The sequence below is a fragment of the Nannobrachium achirus genome (assembly GCF_963921795.1).
Source record: "Nannobrachium achirus genome assembly, chromosome: 4".
NCBI classification, from domain to species: Eukaryota; Metazoa; Chordata; class Actinopteri; order Myctophiformes; family Myctophidae; genus Nannobrachium; species Nannobrachium achirus.
In genome coordinates this window covers 59,921,990-59,947,077 of record NC_137813.1, presented here as the reverse complement: position 1 = coordinate 59,947,077, position 25,088 = coordinate 59,921,990, and the positions used below count along the sequence as shown (strand labels likewise).

At 44.6% G+C, this 25,088-nt stretch overlaps 1 protein-coding gene across 1 annotated transcript in view; it reads right to left on the bottom strand.

The window, feature by feature from the left end:
- samd14 (sterile alpha motif domain containing 14) overlaps nucleotides 1-24,379 on the bottom strand; it is a gene marked incomplete at both ends in the record, with an annotated part of 51,594 nt that extends 27,215 nt beyond the window's left edge. The window contains 4 exons of the mRNA XM_080724422.1: nucleotides 2,805-2,991; nucleotides 3,415-3,540; nucleotides 5,571-5,722; nucleotides 24,343-24,379. Of these exons, the coding sequence (XP_080580548.1) occupies nucleotides 2,805-2,991; nucleotides 3,415-3,540; nucleotides 5,571-5,722; nucleotides 24,343-24,379 (502 nt within the window). The remainder of the gene's footprint in view (nucleotides 1-2,804; nucleotides 2,992-3,414; nucleotides 3,541-5,570; nucleotides 5,723-24,342) is intronic.
- Between the last annotated feature and the right edge of the window lie 709 nt (nucleotides 24,380-25,088).

Here is a 25,088-nt window from a genome sequence, read left to right as displayed (position 1 = left end):
TTAGGGATGGGACGATATGAAAATGTCATATCACGATTATTGTGACAAAAGAAATCGCGATTTACTATATTATCGCGATAATCCATTATCCTGGGGTAGAACATTTCCAAAAAATAGCCGATCTGCAAGCTCACAACGCGTCGCAACGCGACGCGTTGTGAGCTTGTTGATCGGCTATTTTTTGGCAAAGACATTAAGAGAGTGAAAAAAGACTATCAAGTACGTATATTATAAGTAAGCAATTTACCCCGAGTGAGAGGACATTATGCTCTCATAATGTCCGCAGTGCGGGTGTGATCGGACGAGGCGCCAGCCGAGTCCGATAACACCCGCACTCAGGACATTATGAGAGCATAATGTCCGACCCCGAGTGGTAAATAGCTTTTCTACCACTTTTTCCCGTATACATGAAAGAAAACACATAGTTGTAACTTGCAAGGATCTTAAGTTACAATCATTATTGCCTATAAAACTTCCGCCATAACAACAAATAGTGCCACAAACAACATCTTCTACTCACCACCAGATGGCGCCAACTCCATGCTGAGACAGATGTCTAGCTTACGCGACCGAGTATTTCCCGGTGAATCTGTGCGCAAAGGTGGGGGCCGATGGGCAAGGAGGGTTGCGAGCTTATGAGAAACAACTAAAATAAGACCTTAAAACCTGGCGAAAACAGTTGCGTGCATTAGCGCAAATGGAAAACATTCAATTAACTTCTGAAAAGCCTACACGGCCTTTAAACAGCGTGCATACGGTGCATTAGATGAGGATAAATGAAATCATTAAATGGAAATCATTAAATTAACTTCTGAAAAGGCTTCTTCTAAGCCTACACTATATAGCCTACTAAAAACGAGTGAATCTTGCCACACGTGAATAATTGTGGTTCAGTGGTTGTAAACAATAACACAGACAATATAAAATCCTTAGTCTAGTTGTGGGAAGAAAAGGATATCATCATCATCATGGCCCCAAATAACTTTTAAATATCTTGCAATTGGAGACGAGTCTCTTACTAAATCGGCAAGAGTGCCTCTCATTTTCAATACATAAAGGCTAAGCTATAGAACCTCTCCATCATCAGCAATAGTCAGTGGTGGTGCGTGTCCCCCAGACCCCCACACTCCCAAGCCCCCACCTTTGCGCACAGATTCACCGGGAAATACTCGGTCGCCTAGCTTACAGCTAAGCTAACGTCAGTTAAAAGCACCGTTCCGGCCGTAAATAGAGGCTGTTCGCTTCCAGAAAGGCATAGGTTCAGAGAAAAGGGGCTTTAAAGTTGGCGGATTGCATTGGATCCAAATAAATCGGCGACGATAGTACGCACGTTAGTAAACATAGGACAGCTGCGACCGTCATTTGTTGGTGGGGGGAAAGGTGTTCCGACCATAGGTTCCGACTCCCTCCTGAAGTCCCCGGATGCGTTCATCGCGTATTGATCTCGGAAATGTGCCTCATTTGCATGTACATCCGGGCATTTCACACATTCCGGCTATTGTGGCCTCATTTACTACTGTTTTAAGCCAATCACAATCCAGTATTTGAACACGTGACTCGAAAAAGTGGTAGAAGTACCTTTTACCAATAGAATTATAGAAGTGGATATGCAGCTCTGCAAATAAAAGGTGAATTGAATCCAGTGCATGACGGAGGACAATATCATGATGAATTAAATCTCCACAATGTGTTTATCGTGAGTGTTTTTTATCACGATAAACTATAATATCGCTTATCGTCCCATCCCTAGTTACTATATACGTCACTGCTCGGTAGCGACTTGGTCGCGGGCAGTGCAGTTCCCCGTACCGCGCGGTGATGCAGCTCTAAGTGGTGCTGCCATACACAACATACTGAGGGGGCGGGGGGGTGGCTCGCGCTCAATTTTCCTCCAGCCGCCCAAGGCTATACGGGATCTGGGGGATTATGGGGATGTGCTGTATATATGCATGTGTCAGCTTATTCTCTGGGTTTGCTGGAGGCTGTCTATATTACACGGAGTCCTGAGATGCATATCGGGTTGTAAAACCTCTCTCTCTCTCACGCACACGCGCACATACACACACACACACACACACACACACACACACACACACACACACACACACACACACACACACACACACACACACCACTGTGCACGGTGTTCTTCATTATGCATGCACAGAGCTTGTACACGGGTGTGTTTTCGTTTATAAACCCACGCTTGGATCGCTGTCTCTTTCCACTAACATGTTATGTTATGTAAACGGTGTGGCTATTAGCCTACAGTATGTGTCTGTATTGAACTTAGTAAAATGGCCTTCTGCTACTCTGCCCAATCAACCTAGAACAGTGGTTCTCAACCTTCTCAGTCCGTGACCCCCCAAATAATCATATTTGAACTGGGGACCCTCCACCCTGACAAGCACTTGGAATTGTAAGAATTGAGGTATTCCATTCCATTCGTTTCCATAGATATATTGATATATTGCGAAAATATCAGACCAACCGGTACAACCTCGCAACACGAGGCGATGTGAGCTTGTAGGGTGTTTATTTTCATAATGTTTGCATCTTTCTTATATTATTTGACAATTTGACCATTGTTTGACCAATTATATATGGTAGTTTGTTGATGACTTTTGATGGCATAATGGCCTTTTTTTTTTTTGCTTTCTTTTTTTTGTAGTAACCCCCTCAAAACTACCTGAGGACCCCACCTGGGCGAGTGTGTGTGTATGTGTGCGTGTGTGTGTGTGTGTGTGTGTGTGTGTGTGTGTGTGTGTGTGTGTGTGTGTGCGTGTGTGCGTGCGTGTGTGTACCTTCACTGTCGGGCCTCCTGTTCCTCCTCATGTAAACGGGGGAGGAGTCAGAGGAGGGGCAGGACTTGGAGGGCGAGCTGGGAGGCGTGACCAGGGCCTCCTGAGACGTGGTATTGGTCAGCTGGCGGTAACGCCCACGCAGGGGAGCAGCCAATGACGTGCCTCCATCCTCTGGCGAGCGACGCACCTGGAGATGACGACCCGAAGTGAGACAGGATATTAAACCTTCGGTTATTTGACGGTTGTTGTTGTTTTTCTTTTTTCTGTTAAAGGGGAACACACACTGGACGCGGAGGCGGCGCGGCAAAACATACGGCCCCATTATTTTCAATGAACTAACCCATACTGGCGGCGTCAGACACGCGCAGCCGCGGGTCTGCCGCCTCGCCTGCCTCGCCGATACGCTGCTGTTCTATTTTTCCAGCGTTGCCGCGCGGTGAACATGTTCTCCCATGGTTCTCCCTACCAGGGGAAATGGATGTGCTGTGTGGCAACACGCCGCATTGACGTGTGTCGATACCGCGACTCGACGCTGCGTAGCCGCCCGTGTCCAGTGTGTGCTCCCCTTTAGACTTTAGGCTCATTTATTTTCCCTCCCTTTTGGTCTCACCAGGGAAGTGTCAAAGGAGAAGGCGGGGCTTCGGGAATTAGGCAGCAGCAAATCGGGGGAAGGGGAGGAGCCTCTCGTCGCGGACTGGAGCGGAGAGCACGCCGAATGCAGCGGACTGTCCTGGTACTGACACACACACACACACACACACACACGCACACACGCACGCACGCACGCACACGCGCACACACACACACACACACACACACACACACACACACACACACACACTCGATGTAACCAACAAACCTGTACTTGTGATGTTTGGGTTCACCGAATACATCCATAACAGATAATATGGGCATGCATGGCAAAGGCTCAGGAGGAAGAGCAGATGTCTGGGAGGATTGCCAGTTCGACCCCTGCTCCGCTTGGCATGATGCAGAAGTGTCCTTGAGAACAGTGGTGTTAAATAAGAGTACACATTTGAGTTATTTGTACTTTCCAATTTCCAATACTTTTACTTCTGCTCCACTACATCTCGGATCCAAATATTGTGCGTTGACTCCACTGCAATTATTTGAAAACGTTAGTAACTAGTTACTTTGTAGATTTTGATAATTTTATTACGAAACCACCCTTAACAACAACTTCAGCTCTACATACATTCCGGCCATTTGAAAATAGCCGATCTACAAGCTCACAATGCGTCGCATCGCGGCGCATTGTGGGCTTTAGATCGGCTATTTTCAAAAGATTTTTTATCCATTTGAAAACTTGAAATGGGACATTCTGCCTAATGAGTACCTTTACTTTTGGTACTTTAAGTACATTTTGTTGCCAATACTTTTGTACTTTTACTCAAGTACATTTTACTCAGTGTTTTGTATTCAGTGCGTGCCGCAACCGGGAGCCAGTGGAGGGAGCGGAGAAGAGGCGAGACATGTGAGAATTTTGGCTGGTTGAAGACCAGTCGTGCCGCGGCATTTTGGATCAGTTGGAGAGGCTTAAGTGCACATGCCGGGAGGCCAGTGAGGAGAGAGTTACGATAGTCAAGTTTTGATATGACAGATGTCTGGATGAGGAGATGGGCCGACTCCTGGGTGAGGAAGGGTCTGATTCTACGGATGTTATAGAGTGTGAACCAACAGGACTGGGTGACTGATGCAATGTGTGCCTTGAATGACCGGATAGCGGTCCCACCCTAATTTACAGTGCAGAATAATATATATATAATATGTTTTCATTAGACAGAAACAAACACAGTTATAGCCTACCTTAATTAGGCCTACCCCTACATTATGTTCTAATCATTTAACACAGATCTTCTCAGGGTGCACAACCTCTTTCATACTGTATGTCCAGTTTGCGACAGAGCCAAATATCAATCGGAGATATCTAGAAACGCTTGGGAAGAAATCGCCGAGCGCTATAATCGCGGCCAGATCTTCTCGCAGTGCGTTCACTCACAACGAGCAAAACCACGGCGAGCAAAGCCCGATCTCGTGGAAGACCGCCGTTTTTGACGGCGAGCTCCAAAAATGGTCGGCAACAGCACAATCGGCTCAAAAAGTCGTTATTCGCTTTCTAATTAGAACATAATAGATAATTAAGGTATAACTGTGTTTGTTTCTGTCTAATGCAAACATATTATTTCTAATTACAAACACATTATTTCTTATTATGACTTTATTCTGTCTTATTCTGTACTGTAAATTAGGGTGGGACCGGTACATGGCAAGGGCGTCAATTGGGTATGGCAGGGGTATGCAGCTGCCATACCCTGGGTCCAGGGGGTAAATAAAAGTTATTTTTAAATACAAATCCATGAATGTCTCTTTGTCTATCTGTGCTGGTGTTAAATTGCAGTAAAACATTTTACAAAATGGTCACTTTAACAAGGTATTATAATTATATTCTCCACACTTGTATTCTCCCCATCTTGAGAAAATGGTATATTCCCTGGGTTTACTAACATGCCAAGTTTAGCTGCACTTGAACAACCATTCCAGGAAACCGTAGAAACGGGGGAAAAATAGAATATACTTCTTAAAATAAATGTATCATGCCTGTTGCTAAGGTATGGCAACATGACTGGTGTCTTGCACGCAAAGACACCAGTCACGTTGCCATACCTTAGCTTAGCTTTTTCTGAACTGACGCCACTGGTACATGGAGCTGGAAATGCAATCAAGTGAACACGTGTGTGTGCTCACCTTCCTCTCCAGGCTGTCGTCTCCCTCGGTGGAGCTCACGCTGTCGCGGTAGCGGGACCGCGAGGGGCGGTGCTTGCGGGCCTTGATGGACAGCCGGCCCTTCTGGATGCTGTTGTCCAGCAGCTCCGTCTCTGGGATCGCCTCGTTCAGGTCTGCAAGACGATCACAGAGTCAACTCACACCACACCCCACTACAGAGCAGGGGTTCTCAAACCTTGACCCCCAAAATAAACATGTTTGAACTGGGGACCCCCCACCCTGACAAGCACTTGGAATTGAAGGTATTACATTTAATGTGACTTTGGTTCCACAGATAATAAATATTGTGAAAATAGCAGATCTACATGCTCAGTGCTCACAACTTGTGAGCATGTAGTTCGGCTGTTTTCACAATGTTCGCCTCCTGCTTACTTAATATTTGACAGTTTGGCCAGTTTGGTATTAAAACGGTCTTGAAAGAAATGTCACTTTACAAATGTGCAGATACCCCTGTACACACTGAGTGAGAAAGAAATACATTAAGCTAATCATCTGGGGACCCCACAATAGAATTTGGGGACCCCACTTGGGGTCCCGACCCCAAGTTTGAGAAAACACTGGAGTAGAGCGCCAGGTCAGCTATGTTATTGTGGCCTCCTGGTGGCGCTATAATAGTCCAATGTGAAAAGGATGGCATGTCTTTTTCGGCCTTTCACTGTAATCTGACGCTGCATTCATAATTTGAGGCATTTTGATCTAAAAAATGTGTGTTGCAAAAGTCGACCTGCTGGCGGCGCTGTAACAGACCAATGTGAAAAGGATGGCATTTGTTCCTCGACCTAGTGGGAATGTGCGTACAAAATCTCACAGAAATTGGACCCTGCATTCGTGATTTAAGGCATTTTGTTCGAAACGGACCAATCCTGTAAACTTTGGAAGCCAATGTTAGCCATTTAGGATGGAATATGAAATATCGGACAGACCCGCCGTGATCACTATAGAGATACTGTGTAACGATTTGCGTGATATTTGGATAAAATCGGAAGGAGTAATATCCAAAAGTGTCGGCCTCCTGGTTGGCGCTCTAAAAGTCAGATGTGAAAAATGCAGGGCAAAGGTTTTTCCTTGGCCTCTAGGGAGTGCACACATACATCGTTTTACATTGATAGGTGGAGTTATAGGTAAAAAAAAAATCAAACCTCGGTTCGAAGTGGAGCGGTGAATCTGAGCAGCTATACCGTGTGTGTGTGTGTGTGTGTGTGTGTGTGTGTCTAGTCTGCACAATAGTGCCATAGAAGCTGTGTGTGTGTGTGCCTGCACAACAGCGCCCCTCCTTTAACTTGTGTGTTGTGTGTGGCCACTCAAGGTATTGCCAGGCTACAGACATAGCCAGCCAGCCAGCCACATAGCCAGCCACCCACCCACAGACCCACAGACATACCTGTCTATTGGGAGCGATTTCACCGCTCCAAAAACACAAGTCAGCCTGTTATAGCGTCACCATGAGTGGGAATGTGCGTGAAAAAATTCTCGATTTGTGGCATTTGTTTCGAAACGGAACTCTCTGGCAAACTTTGAAGGGAAGGGAAGGGAAGGGAAGGGAAGGGAAGGGAAGGGAAGGAAAGGGAAGGAAAGGAAAGGAAAGGAAAGGAAAGGAAAGGAAAGGAAAGGAAAGGAAAGGAAAGGGAAGGAAAGGAAAGGAAAGGAAAGGAAAGGAAAGGAAAGGAAAGGAAAGGAAAGGAAAGGAAAGGAAAGGGAAGGAAAGGGGAAGGGATCCTCTGTTGATTGTCTGTGACCTTGTGAACTCCATTGTCCTTTTTTCCCCATCAATTACCTCCCATCCACCTCCTCTCCGTTCCTACTCCCCCACCCCCTGGCAGAGCCCTGACATACCGTTAGAGTTCAATCAATCGTCCGCGTGACGGGGGCATTCCACTGGCCAGGGCACAGACCAATCACAGACGGACTTGCCCTGGCTTTCACTTTATTCTGTTTGTTTGATTCAGGCGGTTAGCGCACGCGTGCGCGTGTGTGTGACCTTCAATTTTCTATTTAATCACTCTGTAATTCCTCCACATTTGTCTGAACCCCCTCCCCAGATAAATAACCATGAATCTCATTTGTCCCTGGTGGCCAAGGCCGAAAGGCATTGTGGGGGATGACCCCTGACCCTATGATGACCCTGTCTTCAAAGTATTGACCGTTGCTGATATATTAGACGGTGCACACATTGCCCACGGCAATCCCAAAGGTTCAACTCGCAAATTGACGGATCGATGGGGATAAACTTGGGCACCGCCATTTCCCCTCATGCCATCAAACCTAAATGATGTCGTCGTTGTCGGGTGAAAACCTTGTATGTCCGAAACCGTTTGTTTTTCATTTATCATTTTAAAAATGATTTAAACTAGTGAAAACAGCCGATCTGCAAGCACACAACGCCTCGCACTGCGAGGCGTTGTGTGCTTGTAGATCGGCTGTTTTCACTACTTTTGTGCGACGGCCCCGTACGATGAAGCAGGGCTTTACTTTTCGAAAGAACATACACATTTGAATCTTGGAGATACTGTACAAGGTTTCAACCCGACAACGACGATATCGTTCAGTATAAATTAAGATGCTTTATTGCAAACAGTCGAAGCTGATTCATGATGAGTATGTGTTTTATTGTCAAATGGATTATGTCTATTGCGTATGTTTACTGTATGTATATTGAGAAGTGAGTTGATTAATATGCTTATTAGCCTTCGTGACCAGCTCACAGATGTGCGGTATGTGTCATCTTCACGTGAAGGGATCAGTATTGAATGTTTGTCACTTGTTATACTTGCAGGGTTCTCACACATTTTTACCAATGAATTTCCAAAACCTTTCCAAAAGCTTTCCAGAAATATTTAACACAATTTCCAGCCCTATATAACAATTAGGGATGGGTATCGTTCACCTTTGAATCGATACGATAACTTTTTCGATACCTCGGAATCGATACGATACCCTTTTCGATACCATTTTCGATACTTTTTATTCAACACGGAAAGAGTGGTGACTCGCTGCTGCGGTAGAGCAGAGGTGATGATGATGATCACACAGTGTGGCGGAAGGAGAGTATAGACGTTGGATAATCATCATAATAATAAACATTATAGGCTATTGTCGGCTATTTTCCACAGTAAAGAGTGTAGCCTACTAAAGCAGTCATTAAACTCTCAGTAGCCCAACTGTTACAGATGCGACCGGCCAGGGGTGTGTTCCAGAGTATCGAAACAAGGTATCGTTCGTTTTTACATGAACCGATACCCGATAGTATCGACGTTGTGCGATCAATACCATTAAAAGTATTACAGACGATACCCATCCCTAATAACAATCATACAGCACAATAATGAGTCTCTTTCTATATACGTGCAGTGCCCAAAGACAGGCAGTAGCAAACACAAATCATATAATATAGAATTGTAAAATTTCATTCAAAATCTCGGGCAAAGTTTTTGCGACACCACCTCTCCTATAGGCCTCAACCCTTTCAGGCCGCGACCACCAAAATAATCGTATTTTAACTGGGGACCCCCCCACACCCACCCCCCACCCCCACCCTACGAGCACTAAGAGTTGAGGAATTAAATTTCGTATAACCCGGTTCTATTGTGAAAATAGCCAATCTACATGCTCACAACGCCTCGCAACTTAATTGCTATATTCACAATTTCTGTCTCTAATATTTGACAATTTGGCCAATGTTTAATTTGTCATTTTATAGTTATTAAAAAGTCCTCAAATTTTCAATTTAGAAATGTGTAGATACCCTCTATAGTCTATACCCTTAAACTTTATGTTGGTTTGTTTACTGTTGAGCGAGAAAACAATGTTGCACATTAAATTAATCATCTGAGGACACCCCCAAAATAATTTGGGGACCCCCCTGGGGGTCCCAACCCACAGGTTGAGAACCACTGTCCTAGGGAACATAGGATCAGGCTGTTAGCACATTGTGATTTTGAAGAGCTGTTATTTTTGTTACATCTGATACACATTAGGTTGCCCGTTCAGCAATAAACGACTTACTGTATTTTTATTTAATTTTTTCAAAATATCTCTAGGAATACTGATACTGTCACCTCCTCCTCAAAAGGAAGCAGATACCCTTGATCTATTCTGCACACTGACGAAGGCTGGAGAGCCAAAACGTTTGTCCATCATTGTAAAGATATGGAGAAGAAATACAAGTTAACTCACTCTTGTCATTCTGAGCGTAACCCATCACTTTGGAATATGTTATTGTTTCAGGCAGACATTGCAATCGTGGCGTCCTAAACGTTTGAGAGGCAGAGACAGAGATAGTGGACGATAATGGACACACCTGTTGACCATAAAACCAAATACAAGACTGCGAAGTGGAAGCAACGATGGCCGCCGCTCCTTGGGTTTCAACTGCAGTAACAGTTATGGTGCTCTCTCTCTCTCTCTCTCTCTCTCTCTCTCTCTCTCTCTCTCTCTCTCTCTCTCTCTCTCTCTCTAATTTGACAGGTGGCAGGTGTCAGCAAAAATAGAGATGGATGGATGAGAAGAGGAAGACGAGGAAGGAGAGTCATAAGCAGTTTCAAACACGCACCACAATGCCCTCCCCCCACTCTCTCTCTCTCTCTCTCTCTCTCTCTCACACACACACACACACACACACACACACACACACACACACACACACACACACACACACACACCTGATGATGCATGCACTATCAGGAAAGAGGAAGCTGTTAAACTGACAGCTGGGGCACATTTGATACATGTATTGCTGACACACGCACGCACGCACGCATGCACACACACACACACACACACCATCACACACTTTCACAAGCTACACATGCAGACAACTGCAATGAAGTGCAAAGACAGTCACGTATCCAGCCACACTAATTAACTCTTATACTGCCAGATGTTTTATTTATTTATTGGGTCTTTTGCCAGCAAAAAGCGGCTTACCTTTGCGACGTTATAGTAGATAGATAGATATACATTTATTTATTTATTATTATTTTTATTTATTTTTTGATTGCGCAACATGCACTTTGGCGGACCAGGCAGCAGAGGTCGGCGTCATGCAAGAATTAATGTGAATTTGGCCGTTCTGAGTTGCCATCCATTGAGACCAGTCACTCGCCACAGAGCCACAGGGCCAGAGAAATCAACACGGAAGAGAATTGGTCTCCGTTGATGTTAACGCATAAGGGATTTTTAAGACCATCATTGCGGGCGATGTGTTTACAGTACACGGAGGCGCAACCCCTCATCAGCTTACGGACATCAACAAGGTAAACGAACGAACGGCCGCATTGGCGAGGAGCGACGTTCAGAATTGGGGCGAACGGGAACGTCCAAAGCGTTGATAGAGTTAAGGAAGACCATTTCAGTTCTCCGTCCGCCCTTAAACTACCACACTGGTAAGTCTCCACACTACGCAGAAATATACAGTATATAGGCCTATATACTGCACGCTATGGGAAAACCAATAAAGTAAATGTCATGTTTTCAAAATGCATGTTTACTGTACAGTATATTTGTAGGCTTATTGTGTACATGATGTAAATCGCCAGAAGAGCTACAGTAAAATCACAATGCGATTTACGTCAAGTTTTAACACAGTTACACAGCACTAAACGTGAGCTTTTTTTATGAAAATCAGAGAGGCCAAACAACGGCACTTCACTCAGCAACACACAACACGCAAAACAGTGTTTGTGAAGAAACCCAGTGAACACAGACACACACACGCACACACGCACGCACACACGCGTGCACGCGCGCGCACACACACACACACACACACACACACACACACACACACACACACACACACACACACACACACACACACACACACACACACACACACACACACGTCTTACCTTTTGATATACGTTAAAGTGCTTCAAAAGTCCTATGTTCTGCTGCAACTCTATTGTGATTTTGGCTGCTAACTTCCAGGAACTATTGGTTCTTAATGGGTTAAGTCTGCTCTAGGAACATGCTGGAAGTGACCTGGCAGTGTGTGGTCATTATGTTCAGTGGTGGAAAAGGTATTCTAATTCTTTACTTAAAGGGGGCGTGACACGGCCAAAACAGCTAATTATGGCTATCAAATTAGCATTTTTTTTAATGATGTCATGTACCCCCATGTTAAATTATCCAATCAAATTATGCAGTACAATCAACAGCCTATCACTGGGGGCTCTGTGTTGCTGCCGACAGGCCCATACAGCTACTGTTGATGGGCCTGTCGGCAGCAACAGCCGGCTCCACCCCCTTTCCAAACCGTTTCAACAAAGACCACGTGACCTACTGTACCATAATGTTACATTTCGGCCGGTGTCATCACTCCTTTAAGTAAAAGTATCAATATATAGAAAGACTCTGCTTTACTTGAGCAAAAGTACAAAATTATTGGTATCAAAATATACTTAAATAAAAAGTAACACTCATTGTTCAGAAATATCCCATTTCACATGTTCAAAATGTATTTGAATGCCCTGTGATGCGACGCATTGTGAGCTCTGTCATCTCCACCGAAAACAAGCGCATGGGTGCTTTTTTTGATTCACACCTCTTTATCATAATGCCCCTGGTCAAAACCAATTTTTTTTTACCCATCTAGGCCTAGAATTATTGAATGCTTTAACCAGTGAAAAATAGCAGATGTACAAGCTCACAGCGTGGCACCGAGTGCCGCGCTGCAAGCTTGTAGATCTGCTATTTTTGAAAAAGTCGTAAAAATGAGTGCAAATCTTTGAATCTATGCATTTTCAAAGCGAACGTTTAAAATTAAAATTTTGCTTCTGGGTGGTCCCTGGAACTAAATATGTTGAATGGGGGTCGGTGGCCAAATACATAAATATCTTCACATGAAAAGCCAGATTGCTGACATAGAAACACAGGTTCTTCAAAAAATCTTAGAAGGATTCAAAAGACACTTCGGGTCAAAATTCAAATTTTCACGATTTTTCAAAAATAGCAGATCTACAAGCTCGCAGTGAGCTTGTATATCTGCTATTTTTCAATAGTTAAAGCATAAAAATAATGATACGCAATAATGTGTACCCGTTCTAAATGGGTTAAATGCATACAAAATTGAGGGCATGGAATGTCAATGTGTATGCTCTTACTGTGTATAATGTTGTTACAGTGTTTAATATGCAACCTTGTTATCTTAGAGGGGGGACAATGTCCTTCTACTGTCCTGCTTGTTAAATGGAAGGAAATGGAGCGCTGCGTGCATGAGTATGGAGACATATTCACACCATGATTGTCTCTGACAGCGTGACCTTCTCTACCAGGACGCACTGGACAGACAGGATGTCTGATAACGTCTGTCTACGTCAGACAGTGGTTCTCAAAGTGGCGTCCCGAGGGACCCCCCGGGGGTCCTCGACCGGGTTCCAGGGGGTCGACAGCTCAATCAGTTTAACGTTAGGATATTTACATCGGCTATTTGGAAAATAGTCAATGCAAGGTCACAGTGACACATTGTAAGCTCATAGATTTGATATTTTTCGAAAGAATTCTTGTATGGGAGTCCCAGGCAAAAAAACTGATTTCAGATGGAGGTCCACGTATCGGTACAAATATCAGTTTAGGGGTCCTCTCTCTGCCAGCAATAGCCTTTGTCAGTAATGTGGGACACTCTGTCTAATGTGGGGCACCTAAAGCTCCAGTGGGTGTAGTGTAGTAGTAGTAGGTCTTCCTCAGACAAATGAAAGTCAAACACAAGCAGCGAAGTCATGTCATAGACAGACAGGACTTCTCAAATGTCCAATGGTAGATTAAAGGGGAGAACCGCCCATTTTCCACATGGAACTATGTCATTAATATATACCTTTGAGTTGTTATGTGGAAATTAGAATAAAGTCCCCCCCCCCCCCCCCCCCCCCTTCTGTGTTGCCTAGAACTGGAGGATTGATTGTGGGGTTTGTGATCACGGAGCACTTTGCAAGCCAAACCCCAAAATCAATCCTCCAGTTCTAGGCAACACAGAAGGGGTGGTTCTCCCCTTTACGGCAAGAGCGGTAGGGCCCTATCTTGTGTGCCGCCTTACCCGTTATCGTCATTTTAAAATGGTTAAAATGGTCGATCTATATAAACATTTTGTGAGCTTGTAGATCAGCTATTTGAACTATTTTAAAAAATGTAAAAATAGTAAAAAAGGCAGCGTTTGAGATAGGGTCAAAAACGTAGACGCAGCGTTAGATTCTGGGGCGCCCTATTGTGGAGGGGAATGATAATGGGCATGGGCGTTATATTTATATAGATGTAATTCCATTCAGCAAAGACTCGGCGAGGACGCGCTGTGATTGGCCAGTAGTTGTGATTTACAGTTCCCCCTCCAGCCAATATGGCGTCCACGTTGACATGTTGCTCCAACTGCAGCGACCTATGAGGTATCTACGTTTCATATGAGTAGAGAGCAGGCACGTGCACACATAGACATCAAAGGGGGCTTGAGCCCCTGCCCTTTTATCAGTCTGTAAAAATGCCCTCTGAAGTTTTTACTATGGTGAAAGAAATGCAAATGTCCTCTTTCCATGCCATACCTGAAGGCAGCATTCAAGAGAATTGCCTTGTCCAAACTCTCTGAACTCATCTTATGTTGAAAGAATATTGCTTAGTTCAGTGTGGTATCAAGCATCGAAAATAGCCGACCTCCAAGCTCACAACACATCGAAGCGCGACACGTTGTGAGCTTGGAGGTATGGCTATTGTTGATATTTTCACCAAAAGGACCTTTTAGAAATGTCAACCCCTGCCTCTGCACGTCCCTGGTAGAGAGTCTTCAAACGGGAAGCTCCATGTGTGAAGAATAACACTACAAGTTAGTTGTGAGACTATTGTCTCGCATAACCAGACAACTATTCTACAATCTGGAGTCTGGAACAACAACTCCCAAAAGCCGAGAAAGGAAGCTGTCATCTGTTCGTTAAAACATCTTAAACATTATAAGTAGCAAGCTATTTGCTTTGGTCGTTTTGACTTATATTAGGGACAATTTGACAGTAAAAGACGAAACGGAAGCGAGGAGGAGGTATCATATACAGTACGTCATATATCGTCACTGTCGGGCAGAAACATTGTATCTCCCAAGTTTCAAGTTTGTACGTTTTCTCACCAAGTAAAGCCCTGCTTCATCCTACAAGGCTATCGCACAAAGGTAGTGAAAACAGCCGATTTACAAGCACACAACGCCTCGGTGTGCTTGTAGATCTGCTATTTTCACTAGTTTAGTTCATTTTTAAAATGATAAATACAAAACAAACGCTCTTGGATATACAAGGTTTCCACCCGACAACGACGATATGCTGCTGTTGTTTTTGATGTGTTTTTTCATCGAAACAATATTGTGTCTTATTTCAGTCAGGTTTCCCGCTGTCCCGCTTTCAGTTCACAATGTGGGACAGCAATGATTTGCCTAATGTGGGACAATTCTAAAAGTACTTCAGTGACTGGTAGGCCTGCCTTTAAAACTGTGCCACATTTGACAGGATGATTGCAATTCAGTCAGTCAAAGTGCAATGACAATAGTTATTTACAGGGTTGTAGCGATCCAATGCATTATTTTAGATATCTAATAACTGCTCAAAGAAATGAAGGGAACAAAATGTTCCCTTAATTCTTTGCTGTTTACATGTTTAACTAACAAAGTGTTCAAGTGTTCATTCAAACAATACGGCAGTGACAACATTTCTACTGCTGCCTTTTTCCGTTGAATAGGTGTGTCCAAAATGTCTGAACCGCCCACGCCACCTTAATGCGTACGCCTATTAGTCTACACCTAGTCTCGCGTAGCCAGACAACTATTCCACAATCTCCGAATGCTATATAGAGTCTGGAACGGCAGCTCCCGAACGGCCAGTATCGGAAGTTGCCACTGCTGCACGGAACTGCAGTCCCATTGGAAACATAACAGAAACACAATAGCTCAGACAAAGTCATTCGAGCGGCCTATTCTTCCAGAGAAAGACGAAATAATGCCCTCAGAAATGTTGAAAGGAGACTTAACGCTTTCCAGTAGGACATGTTATTGCTACTGCACCAAGGGAGCGGTTGCGTCACATCCGCTTTATCTCGCAACTCATTGTTTCTATTTCCGTTTGCCAGACTGTATGCCGGGAGCATTTGTCCAAATCGCGGAGGCAACAGTCTGGCCACGCGAGACTAGTCTACACCTATTTAAGACCACAGCATGCTGCCGCTGGGTCTCACCACACAGCAGAAGCAACTTTCTCAACATTGCTGCACCACTTTGTTTTTGCTGCTATCTGCGCAAGACTTAGAATAGAATTGCAGCTTAACGTTTGAGCCATGCAGCACTCTATCTGAACTAGCATTGTGGAGGCTGAGGTGATGGAGACAAAGCTTTGGCAGCAGCAGCAGCGTGTGGCAGCATTGGCATAGCAGAGATACAAGTGTAGGCGTGAGACATATTTAAATGGCTGCATGATTAAACACTTCAATCAGCTGCCAGCTGAATACAGCTGGGGCATAAGACTCCCATGTCCTGCAGCAACTAAAACAATATGCTTCATTGCCAAAACAAAGGAGAAATAAATATATATTGTCGTTGTCGGGTGGAAACCTTGTATGTCCAAGACGTTCGTTTTGTATTTATCATTTTAAAAATGAACTAAACTAGTGAAAATAGCAGATCTACAAGCACACAGCGCCTCGCAATATAAATCCATTTTTGTTTCTTTTTCTATATTATGTTGTTAAATTACAGTAAAATAACTACAAATGCAAAAAAAAAAAAGGTCACTTTAACAAGGTATTATAATTATATTCTCCACACTTGTATTCTCCCCACTTGAACAACCGTTCCAGGCTGCCATATCCAGCCCAAGAAACTGTAGAAATTAGGGGAAAAAAACTAATAAATGTATCACGCGCGATTGCACGCGCGCGCCTCCGTGCGTGTGCAAGACACCAGTCATGTTGCCATACCTTAGCTTTTTCTGAACTGACACCACTGTGCATGCCCGTGCACGTGAGAGGCGTGACACTGGTCAGAAAAGACACGGGACGGCGTGTATACACGCATGACCGGACCAATGCAACACTGGTAACGAGCGAACCTCTGCCAGACATATTCCTTGTTTATGTAAATATCACAGTAAATACAAAGAATAGTGTGCACACTGCCCGGTGGTCATTTGACGTCGGTTTGTGTGAACTCGGCAGAAACAGAATCTGTTCGCTCCTCTTCCTCATCATCCTCGGTTACCTCCCACTCACACCACATAGAACCATCAAATATTGAACAAGTTGACCATTACCCCTGCCCTGCACAAACACACGCGCGCGCGCGCGCGCGCACGCACGCACGCACGCACACACACACACACACACACACACACACACACACATAGCTGTACACTCAAGAATGTGTGCATAGGACACACATGTACACAGATGTACACACACACACACACACACACACACACACACACACACACACACACACACGCACACACACACAGAGAGAGAGACATATGCACAAGTAAGCATGCATGCACCCTCGCTTGCGCACGAGCACACACACACACACACACGCACGCACGCACGCACGCACGCACACACGCACACACACACACACACCACCCCCACAGCAGACATAGGGCAGCAAAACCTCTCTGTAGTTCCCCAGGGAAGAGAAGAGAAGAGAAGAGAAGAGAAGAGAAGAGAAGAGAAGAGAAGAGAAGAGAAGAGAAGAGAAGAGAAGAGAAGAGAAGAGGAGAGGAGAGGAGAGGAGAGGAGTAGACAAAACAGAATTAGGTAGGTAGGCTACAGACAGACAGACAGACAGACAGACAGACAGACAGAGGTGTGGGCAGGATATGAGAGATCAAACACCACATCATGGGTGGGTGGAGGGAAGGGAAGAAGACATTACAGTTTATTACATTACATTATATGAGCAGTAGCGTGGGGGGTTGGGGAGAGAGAGAGAGAGAGAGAGAGAGAGAGAGAGAGAGAGTGAGAGAGAGAGAGAGAGACAGAGAGAGAGAGAGAGAGAGAGAGAGAGAGAGAGGTTCTATTAGTACTGGGGGGTGTGAAGAAACGAAACGGATGAAAAGAAGAGATTGGATTAGGGATGAGGGAAGGAGTCTGCTTGGGGCGGTGAGGACATACAGAAGGAGGGCTCATAATAGAAGTGAGACAGTAAATGGTAAATGGTGTATTTATATAGCGCCCTTATCCAAGGTGCTTTACAGAGATTGTGCATTACATTCACCCATTCACGCACACATTCACACACCGATGGTGGAGGAAACCAGGCAAGGCACCAACCTGCTCACCGGGAGCAACTAGGGGTTCAGAGCAGGGGCGTAGCCAAGGGTGGGCCTGGGCCACCCATGTTGGCTATCTAGGAAGCAAAGAAAGACACCACAATTTGATCATAGCTCAGTCCATTTTGAAGCGATTTACCGGTAATTAAAACATCTCCATATTGCTTGGCAAGTGGCTTTATTTTGTCCCTGTAAATATTTAAATGTTCGCTATTTTAAAATAGCCGATGTATAAGCTCACATCTGTGCCCTCCCACATTGTGCCAGGCCGAGCCAGTTGGTAAATCCTGGCTACACCCCTGTCCTGCTCAAGGACTCTTACATTACTGTAACTCTGGGGGATCCCGGAAATCGAACTGGGAACCCTTCGTGTTCTAATGACGGTTTCTCTACCCCTGAGCCGCCACCGCCGCCCCACAGGGGAGACGTCATTGTCAGGCAGAAACCTTGTACGTCCAAAACCGTTCGTTTTGTATTCATCATTTTTTTAAATGATTTAAACTAGTGAAAATAGCCAATCTACAAGCACACAACGCCTTGCACACGGCTATTTTCCCTAGTTTTGTGCAACAGTCTTGTATGATGAAGCAGGGTTTTACTTTACGAAAAGAACCTACAAATTTGAAACTTAGAGATACGAGGTTTCCGCCCGACAGTGACAATATAGTATAACCATTATAAATATATATATTGTGTAAAAAAGGCATTGCAGATGCCATAGCACCCCAAATCATAACTGCTTTTGGAAACTTCAAGCAACTCTGACTTCAGAAGGTTGACATTTCTCTATTATAAATCCTTGTTTTGAGTGGTCTCATGTAATATTGTAATATTTTGATTTGAAATATGGACTTTTGATATTCACAAGCTGTATCCCATAAAAATTCAAAGATTTTACAAAAAAGGGTTTGGAATAATTCACTGAATGTGCAATGTATATCTAGAATACTGTATATGAAAGGAAGACAGAATGCATGCTGGATAAAGAATATTCAGGGGACAAAATAAATAAATGAATACATGATATGAATGGGGGAAAGAGAAGGGGTACAGGGAGTGTGCAGGGGTTAAAGTTCTCCGGGGGGGGGTAAAATAAATTTCCGTCTCTGGATTTTTTTTTTGCTTTAACCCCTGGAGTGTGTGTGCGTTCGGGTGTGTGTGTGTGTGTGTGTGTGTGTGTGTGCGTGCGTGCGTGCGTACGTGCGTGCGTCCGCGTGCGTGCGTGTGTGCGTGTGTTTAAGTGAAAGTTGAACTGAGAGAGGAACATTAAGAAATTAGAGAGAGAAGTGGAAAAGAAAGATGTAATCCCTCTCCCTTTCGCCTCTAATTTTTTCAAGCGCTCATCAAACCCCCAAAGCACCCCGAGGGTTAATGGTCTCCAACAGAGAGACGGATGGAGCATTGAAAGCAGGGACGTGCTGGGCCCCTCATTCAGCCTGGGAAAAAGAGTCGTAGAGGCCCTCATCGCGCGTTATAGAGAGAGATCTCTCTATAGCGCTGCTGCTACTCAAAGATTTGCCATTTCAGATCATGACAAGTGGCAAGCCAGTGGGCCAATTACATGAGTTATATTTCGTCATCGTTGGGTGGAAACCTTGTATGTCCAAAACCATTTTAAAAATGATTTAAACTAGTGAAAACAGCCGATCTACAAGCAGACAACGCCTCGCACCGCGAGGCGTTGTGTGCTTGTAGATCTGCTGTTTTCACTACTTTTGTGCGACAGCCTAGTACGATGAAGCAGAGCTTTGCTTTGTGAAAACATTTACACATTTGAAACTTGGAGATACGAGGTTTTCTGCCCGACAGTGACGATTTACTTTGTTGGCCGCCCAGCCCCCAAAATGGAACGGCCTGGACCGGCCGGGAATGAACCTGCCGTTCGGGAGTTGTCCCGCTTTTCCCAATGTTCAGCGTCCCTCGGATGGAGCATTGAAAGAGAGCATGGCAGAGTTTATTTGAACGGCACATTTCAACATCAAGGCAATTCAATGGGCTTTACACAAAACATCAACGGAAACACATTTTTAAAGGACCTAGTCAACTTTTTCTTGAAAAACGGACGCTGAAATAAAAATAATGTTTCGAAAATATTTTATAAAAAGGATTAAGCTTCATATATGTGTTTCTATTCAAAAATGAACCACAGAAAGCGTAAAATAATGATAAAATAATCATTTTGGCCATTGTCAGACCGACTTCTATTCTTTTATATGGATTGATAAGGGATGTAAACAAAGTCAGCCTGACAATGGCCAAAATTATTATTTTACTATTATTTTATGCTTTTTGGGGTCATTTTTGAATAGAAACACATATATGAAGCTTCATCTTTTTTATAAAATATTTTCGAAACATTATTTTTATTTTAGCGTCCGTTTTTCAAGAAAAGGTTGACTGTAGCTCCTTTAAAATGACATTGGAGGAGGAGAGGAGAGGAGTTTGCATGTGCCAGATGGTAATGGATAGTAATGGTTGCCCAGTCTCCCTCAGCAACCAGATTGAGTAAATTGGCAACCATTTCGTGGCCTCCGATTGGCCCCTTTGGCAACCTATGAAAGCCAGCATGTTATTGGGTTATAGCTTAATGCATAGACATTAAAAAGGTGTCTGTTAAAAAAAGTATTGGCAATCCTTCCGCGTGCGTCACAGAAACGGAGGATCGGTATAGGCCAATCAGAGGCGGGACTCCCTCTTTCCCAGAGGCACTTGCTTTGGCAATGTAGACGTTTGTTTCCTCATGCCAATAAAGTTCCTTTTAATTGAATTGAAGTCCCGGGAAAGATGCGCTGTGATTGGCCAGTAGTCACTTTGAGTGGCAGTGTGCGTGCCTTCGACACGTCCCCACTTCCGTCTATCCACGGGTTTCCAACACCCCATAGTGCATTGCGCAGACATTGTGCCGAGCTTCCGGCGCCACAGCCGAGTGTGATTTACAAGCTCACAACGGGCTGCATCTGCGACGCTTGTATGTCTGCTGTTAAACCGGAAGTGTCCAAATAATCTCCAGTAAACTCCCGTGGAAACAGGTGGATACTTTTTTACAGGACGCTCCCAAGAACTGCAGTGGCGGATGAGGTATCTAGCTTTTTATATCTATTGCTTAACTACTACTTTACATTTGTAGGCATTTTGCGCGCACTTTCCAGACACCCACAGCCAGCATGTTGCAATGGTGAAACAAATGGCTTTTTTCGGCAAATGTTTTGACTGTGGACTAAAGACAATAACCTGTCTGTCAGAAACATATTCCACATGATGACAGTATAGGCCTGCTGCTACAGCAGAACCAACAAAAGAAGAGCAGAAACTTAGTGAACACTTGGGACGTGACGTATCCTGGCATCTTTTTGAGGGATGGGAAATGATATTGCAATGCCATGTGCTAGCATAGCGAGGGAGGGAGCAGGCAAGTGCACTCATAGAAGGGGGCTTAAGCCCCTGCCCTTCTATCCGTCTGTAAGAATGTGCCCTCTCCAGACCATGAATGTGAAGTATAATGAAAATAGCCGACCCCCAAGCTCACAACGCGTTACAGCATGGAGGTTTGATATTTTCAATATTTTCACCAAAAGGCCCTTTTAGATATTTCAGACCCTGCCTCTCTAACATTCTCTGCACGTCCCTGTGAGGGAGCCTTGATGTCACCCAATTTTTTATAGACTAATTTCCCAAAATGGAACCATATAAGGAATGTTATGAGGCGGCGAGGGTGCAGTAGAAGTCCTATAGAACAGTGGTCTTCAAAGTGGGTGACGGGGCACCCTGGGGTGCCGTGACGGCAGTCCAGGGGTGCCGCAAGATCATTTGATAATATTTGGAATTTATATGGACACTTAAAAACATTTAGTATCATTTAAAACTTGATTATTTTCAGTCGGTTCTAACCAAAATGGCTATTATCTCAACGTTTTCCTCGCAAATCGCTAAAATATGCTTTAAATACAAGGTGCTGGGAGTGAAAATTATGAATATAATGTAGGGGTGCCTCGGATGAAAGAAATATTTATATTGGGTGCCCTGAGCCAAAAAAGTTCGGGAACCCCTGCTATAAAAGCATACTTTATCATACTTTCTTTTTTAATTAATTGGACCATTATAAAAACATATTGCGAAGCATTTAAACTTGCGACTGAAAGCATAAAGGGGAGCGTGTTGATATTTCGACATAACATTTGTTCGACGTTCCATTTGTTCGACGCGGGTGAATGTTAACCTGGTGAATGCTAACCACTATGCCTAAACCTAACCCAAACCCTAACCCTAACCTCAGTAAAACTATGCCTAAACCTAACCCTAAAACCTAGCCCTAACCCTGACCCTTATTTGAAATAATGACACGTAGAAATAGCGAGAATTGCCCAGCATAAAGTATTCGTGACAAGCTGAGTTTCATGGCATGAAAACTCTTCCGCAAACAGCAGGAAGGGAAATAGCGACACTGTTTAGGCCATTAAGGAGAACCGCAGAGTTTCCAGTACTTCCGCATTGGCCTCATCAGCCGGTCTTTTCCTCTGTGTGCCGCACCAGGTCAACGTGGTTTTAGAGGCAAAGTTTTGGTGAAGTTAAGGTTAGGGTTTAGGCGCCACCATGGGCTCCACTCCAAAGGAGAAGAGAGTATACCCATCAGAGCACACGAGCGGAGTGGAGCGATGACAAAAGCTGCTCCGCACTCCAGAGGGCTCTTGTCAGTTGTCCCACTCGCTCGTCGCTCTGGTCGGCCACTGGGCCGCTCCGCTCCCCACCGCTCCGTCGCTCAACTTGATTTTCGCATCTCTCGCTCCGCGCTCGCCCCCCACTCCGCTCAGGGCCGTCAATCAGAGTCAAAAAAGTAGTTTACTACCATGTCCAAAACACTTTCTCCTTTGCCAGTGTGTTCCCAACACAAATGGCTGCACTAACGTGAGCCTTGGCTTTGATGGAGACTTGGAGAGCTTTCCACTCGCCTCTGTTTTGTTGGAAACATGCGGCGCGCTGCCCCAACAGGATCGGCTCGGAGGGGAGGAGGGTCGGCGCTCAGACCCATTATAAAAGTCGCTCGCTCACCCTCAACTAAAAAAAGACTCGCTCCGCTCCCCGCACCGCTCGCGCTCCACTCCGCTCGTATGCTCTGATACCCATTTCCAGCGGCGAATGCTTGCAGCCTGCGTGCAAAGATACCCTGCCATCACAAGTGACAAAACAGTCTGCTCGTTCAGGGAAATACCGTACATCCTTTATAGAACCACACACAACGGCTGGATAAACACTGGAATTTGAAGCCATGCACACAAGAGGACACAGCTAGAAGATAAGAGGTGGATCGATGCGAACGCGGCATACACATTACAGTAGGCTATACAAGGGACGATGGATAGCATCCGTTCTGAACATGAACGCCACAAAACACAGGCAACCCTGATTAAACCTTTCCACAGTTCACTGTGTTCTCTAAAGTGATAACCTTGCAAATAAATGAAATGCTAGGGCCATGGCTACACGGAGCTGGAGTTTTCAGATATCCCAGTTTTTCAGATATCCACATAGAAAAATATCTAGGTCCACACGACAAAGATATCTAGGTCTAACAAGCACACACACAGTAAAGTCTTCAGAGATATCCGGGTTCCCTGTCTACACGGATCCAGTGAATCGGATATTTTTCAATCTCTCCACTTATTTATCCGGTTTAAAAAATATCCAGCTTTGCGGCCAAAATATCCAGCTTTGTGTGGCTGCAAGCCCCAACAGCACAACAAAAATGTCTAGCTTCAGAAATATCCAGCTCCGTGTAGCCATGGTTGGAGTGTTTAAGAGTCTACCTGCTCTGTATGCGTGCGTGCATTGTGTTAACACAACAGCAGTTGAAACAAACCGGTCAAATTGGCCTGGGAACACTGAATTAAGGGGGTGTGTCGCGATTCTAATTGGAGTTGGAGGAGAAAATTACAAAAAAGCAACAGCTTTATTAGCAAAACACACACACACACACACACACACAAACATTTAAGCCCTATCTACACAAACATTTAAGCCCTAGCTATTAATTTTGTTTGTAACGGTTTAATATTTAAACCGTTTCAATACACAAACAAAATGACTCAACTTTAAATGTTAGGGGTAGAGTTGGACAGTCCCCCTGAGTCCACAGTACTCTCTCTCTCTCTCTCTCTCTCTCTCTCTCTCTCTCTCTCTCTCTCTCTCTCTCTCTCAAACACACGCACGCACACACACATACACACACAGGAGTAAAGGTGACTGGGGACTATGCAGCAGACAGGGAGTTAGATGTGTTGATAAGGTCACATCTCACAGTGATGTGGCCTTTATCTGCAAGCACATCAGCGGCTCTGTGTGACTGTGAGTGTGTGTGTGTGTGTGTGTGTGTGTGTGTGTGTGTGTGTGTGTGTGTGTGTGTGTGTGTGTGCGTGTGCGTGTGTGTGCGTGCATGCGTGTGTGTGTGTGTGTGTGTGACTCACCAAACACGTTCTCTGTATCCTCCAAGATGGCAGACATGTTGCAGTGGGTAACTATAGAGAGAGAGAGAGAGAGAGAGAGAGAGAGAGAGAGAGAAGGGGAATAATGTTATTTAAGGCTTAAATAAGTATGATGTCATCATGACTCATATGATGTCATTTCTCCTCTCCTCTCCTCTCCTCTCCTCTCCTCTCCTCGGCTCTCTGAAGAGGTGACCTCTGAAAGGTCCCATTACAGTTTTTTTCGATTGCTAAAACACAAAAAGCAAAAATTAGGCACAATTTTCACAACCTTTACTTCTGTCCCCAATCGCTTGACTCAATGTGTTACTACTTTAGATTTCCTTATCATATTAGACTCTGACTTTCCTTCTTTACACTCTGATGTAAATTTCACATCACCTTGTTGTCAAAACACAACACACAATTTTCAGGTTTGCACACACTTCTCACATAAAATCTCAAAGCATCAATCCACAACACACAAATATTCAAATCTCAAAACTTTCGGGTCTGGCGAGCAATTTGCCATGGAGGAGGCTGGCTAGTGGAGATGTGGGCTTTGAGGCCTGTTAGGGCTTCATGCGGCACTCTAGGCCAGGGGTTCCCGAACTTTTTTGTCTCAGGGCACCCCATGAATATTTTTGGAGCTGTGTGCAGCTCCCTATACGTGGCTGTGTGGGTCTGTGTGTGTGTGTGTCTGTGTGTGTGTGTGTGTAGCCTGACTTCGGCGCGTAACTAGTGCCGCA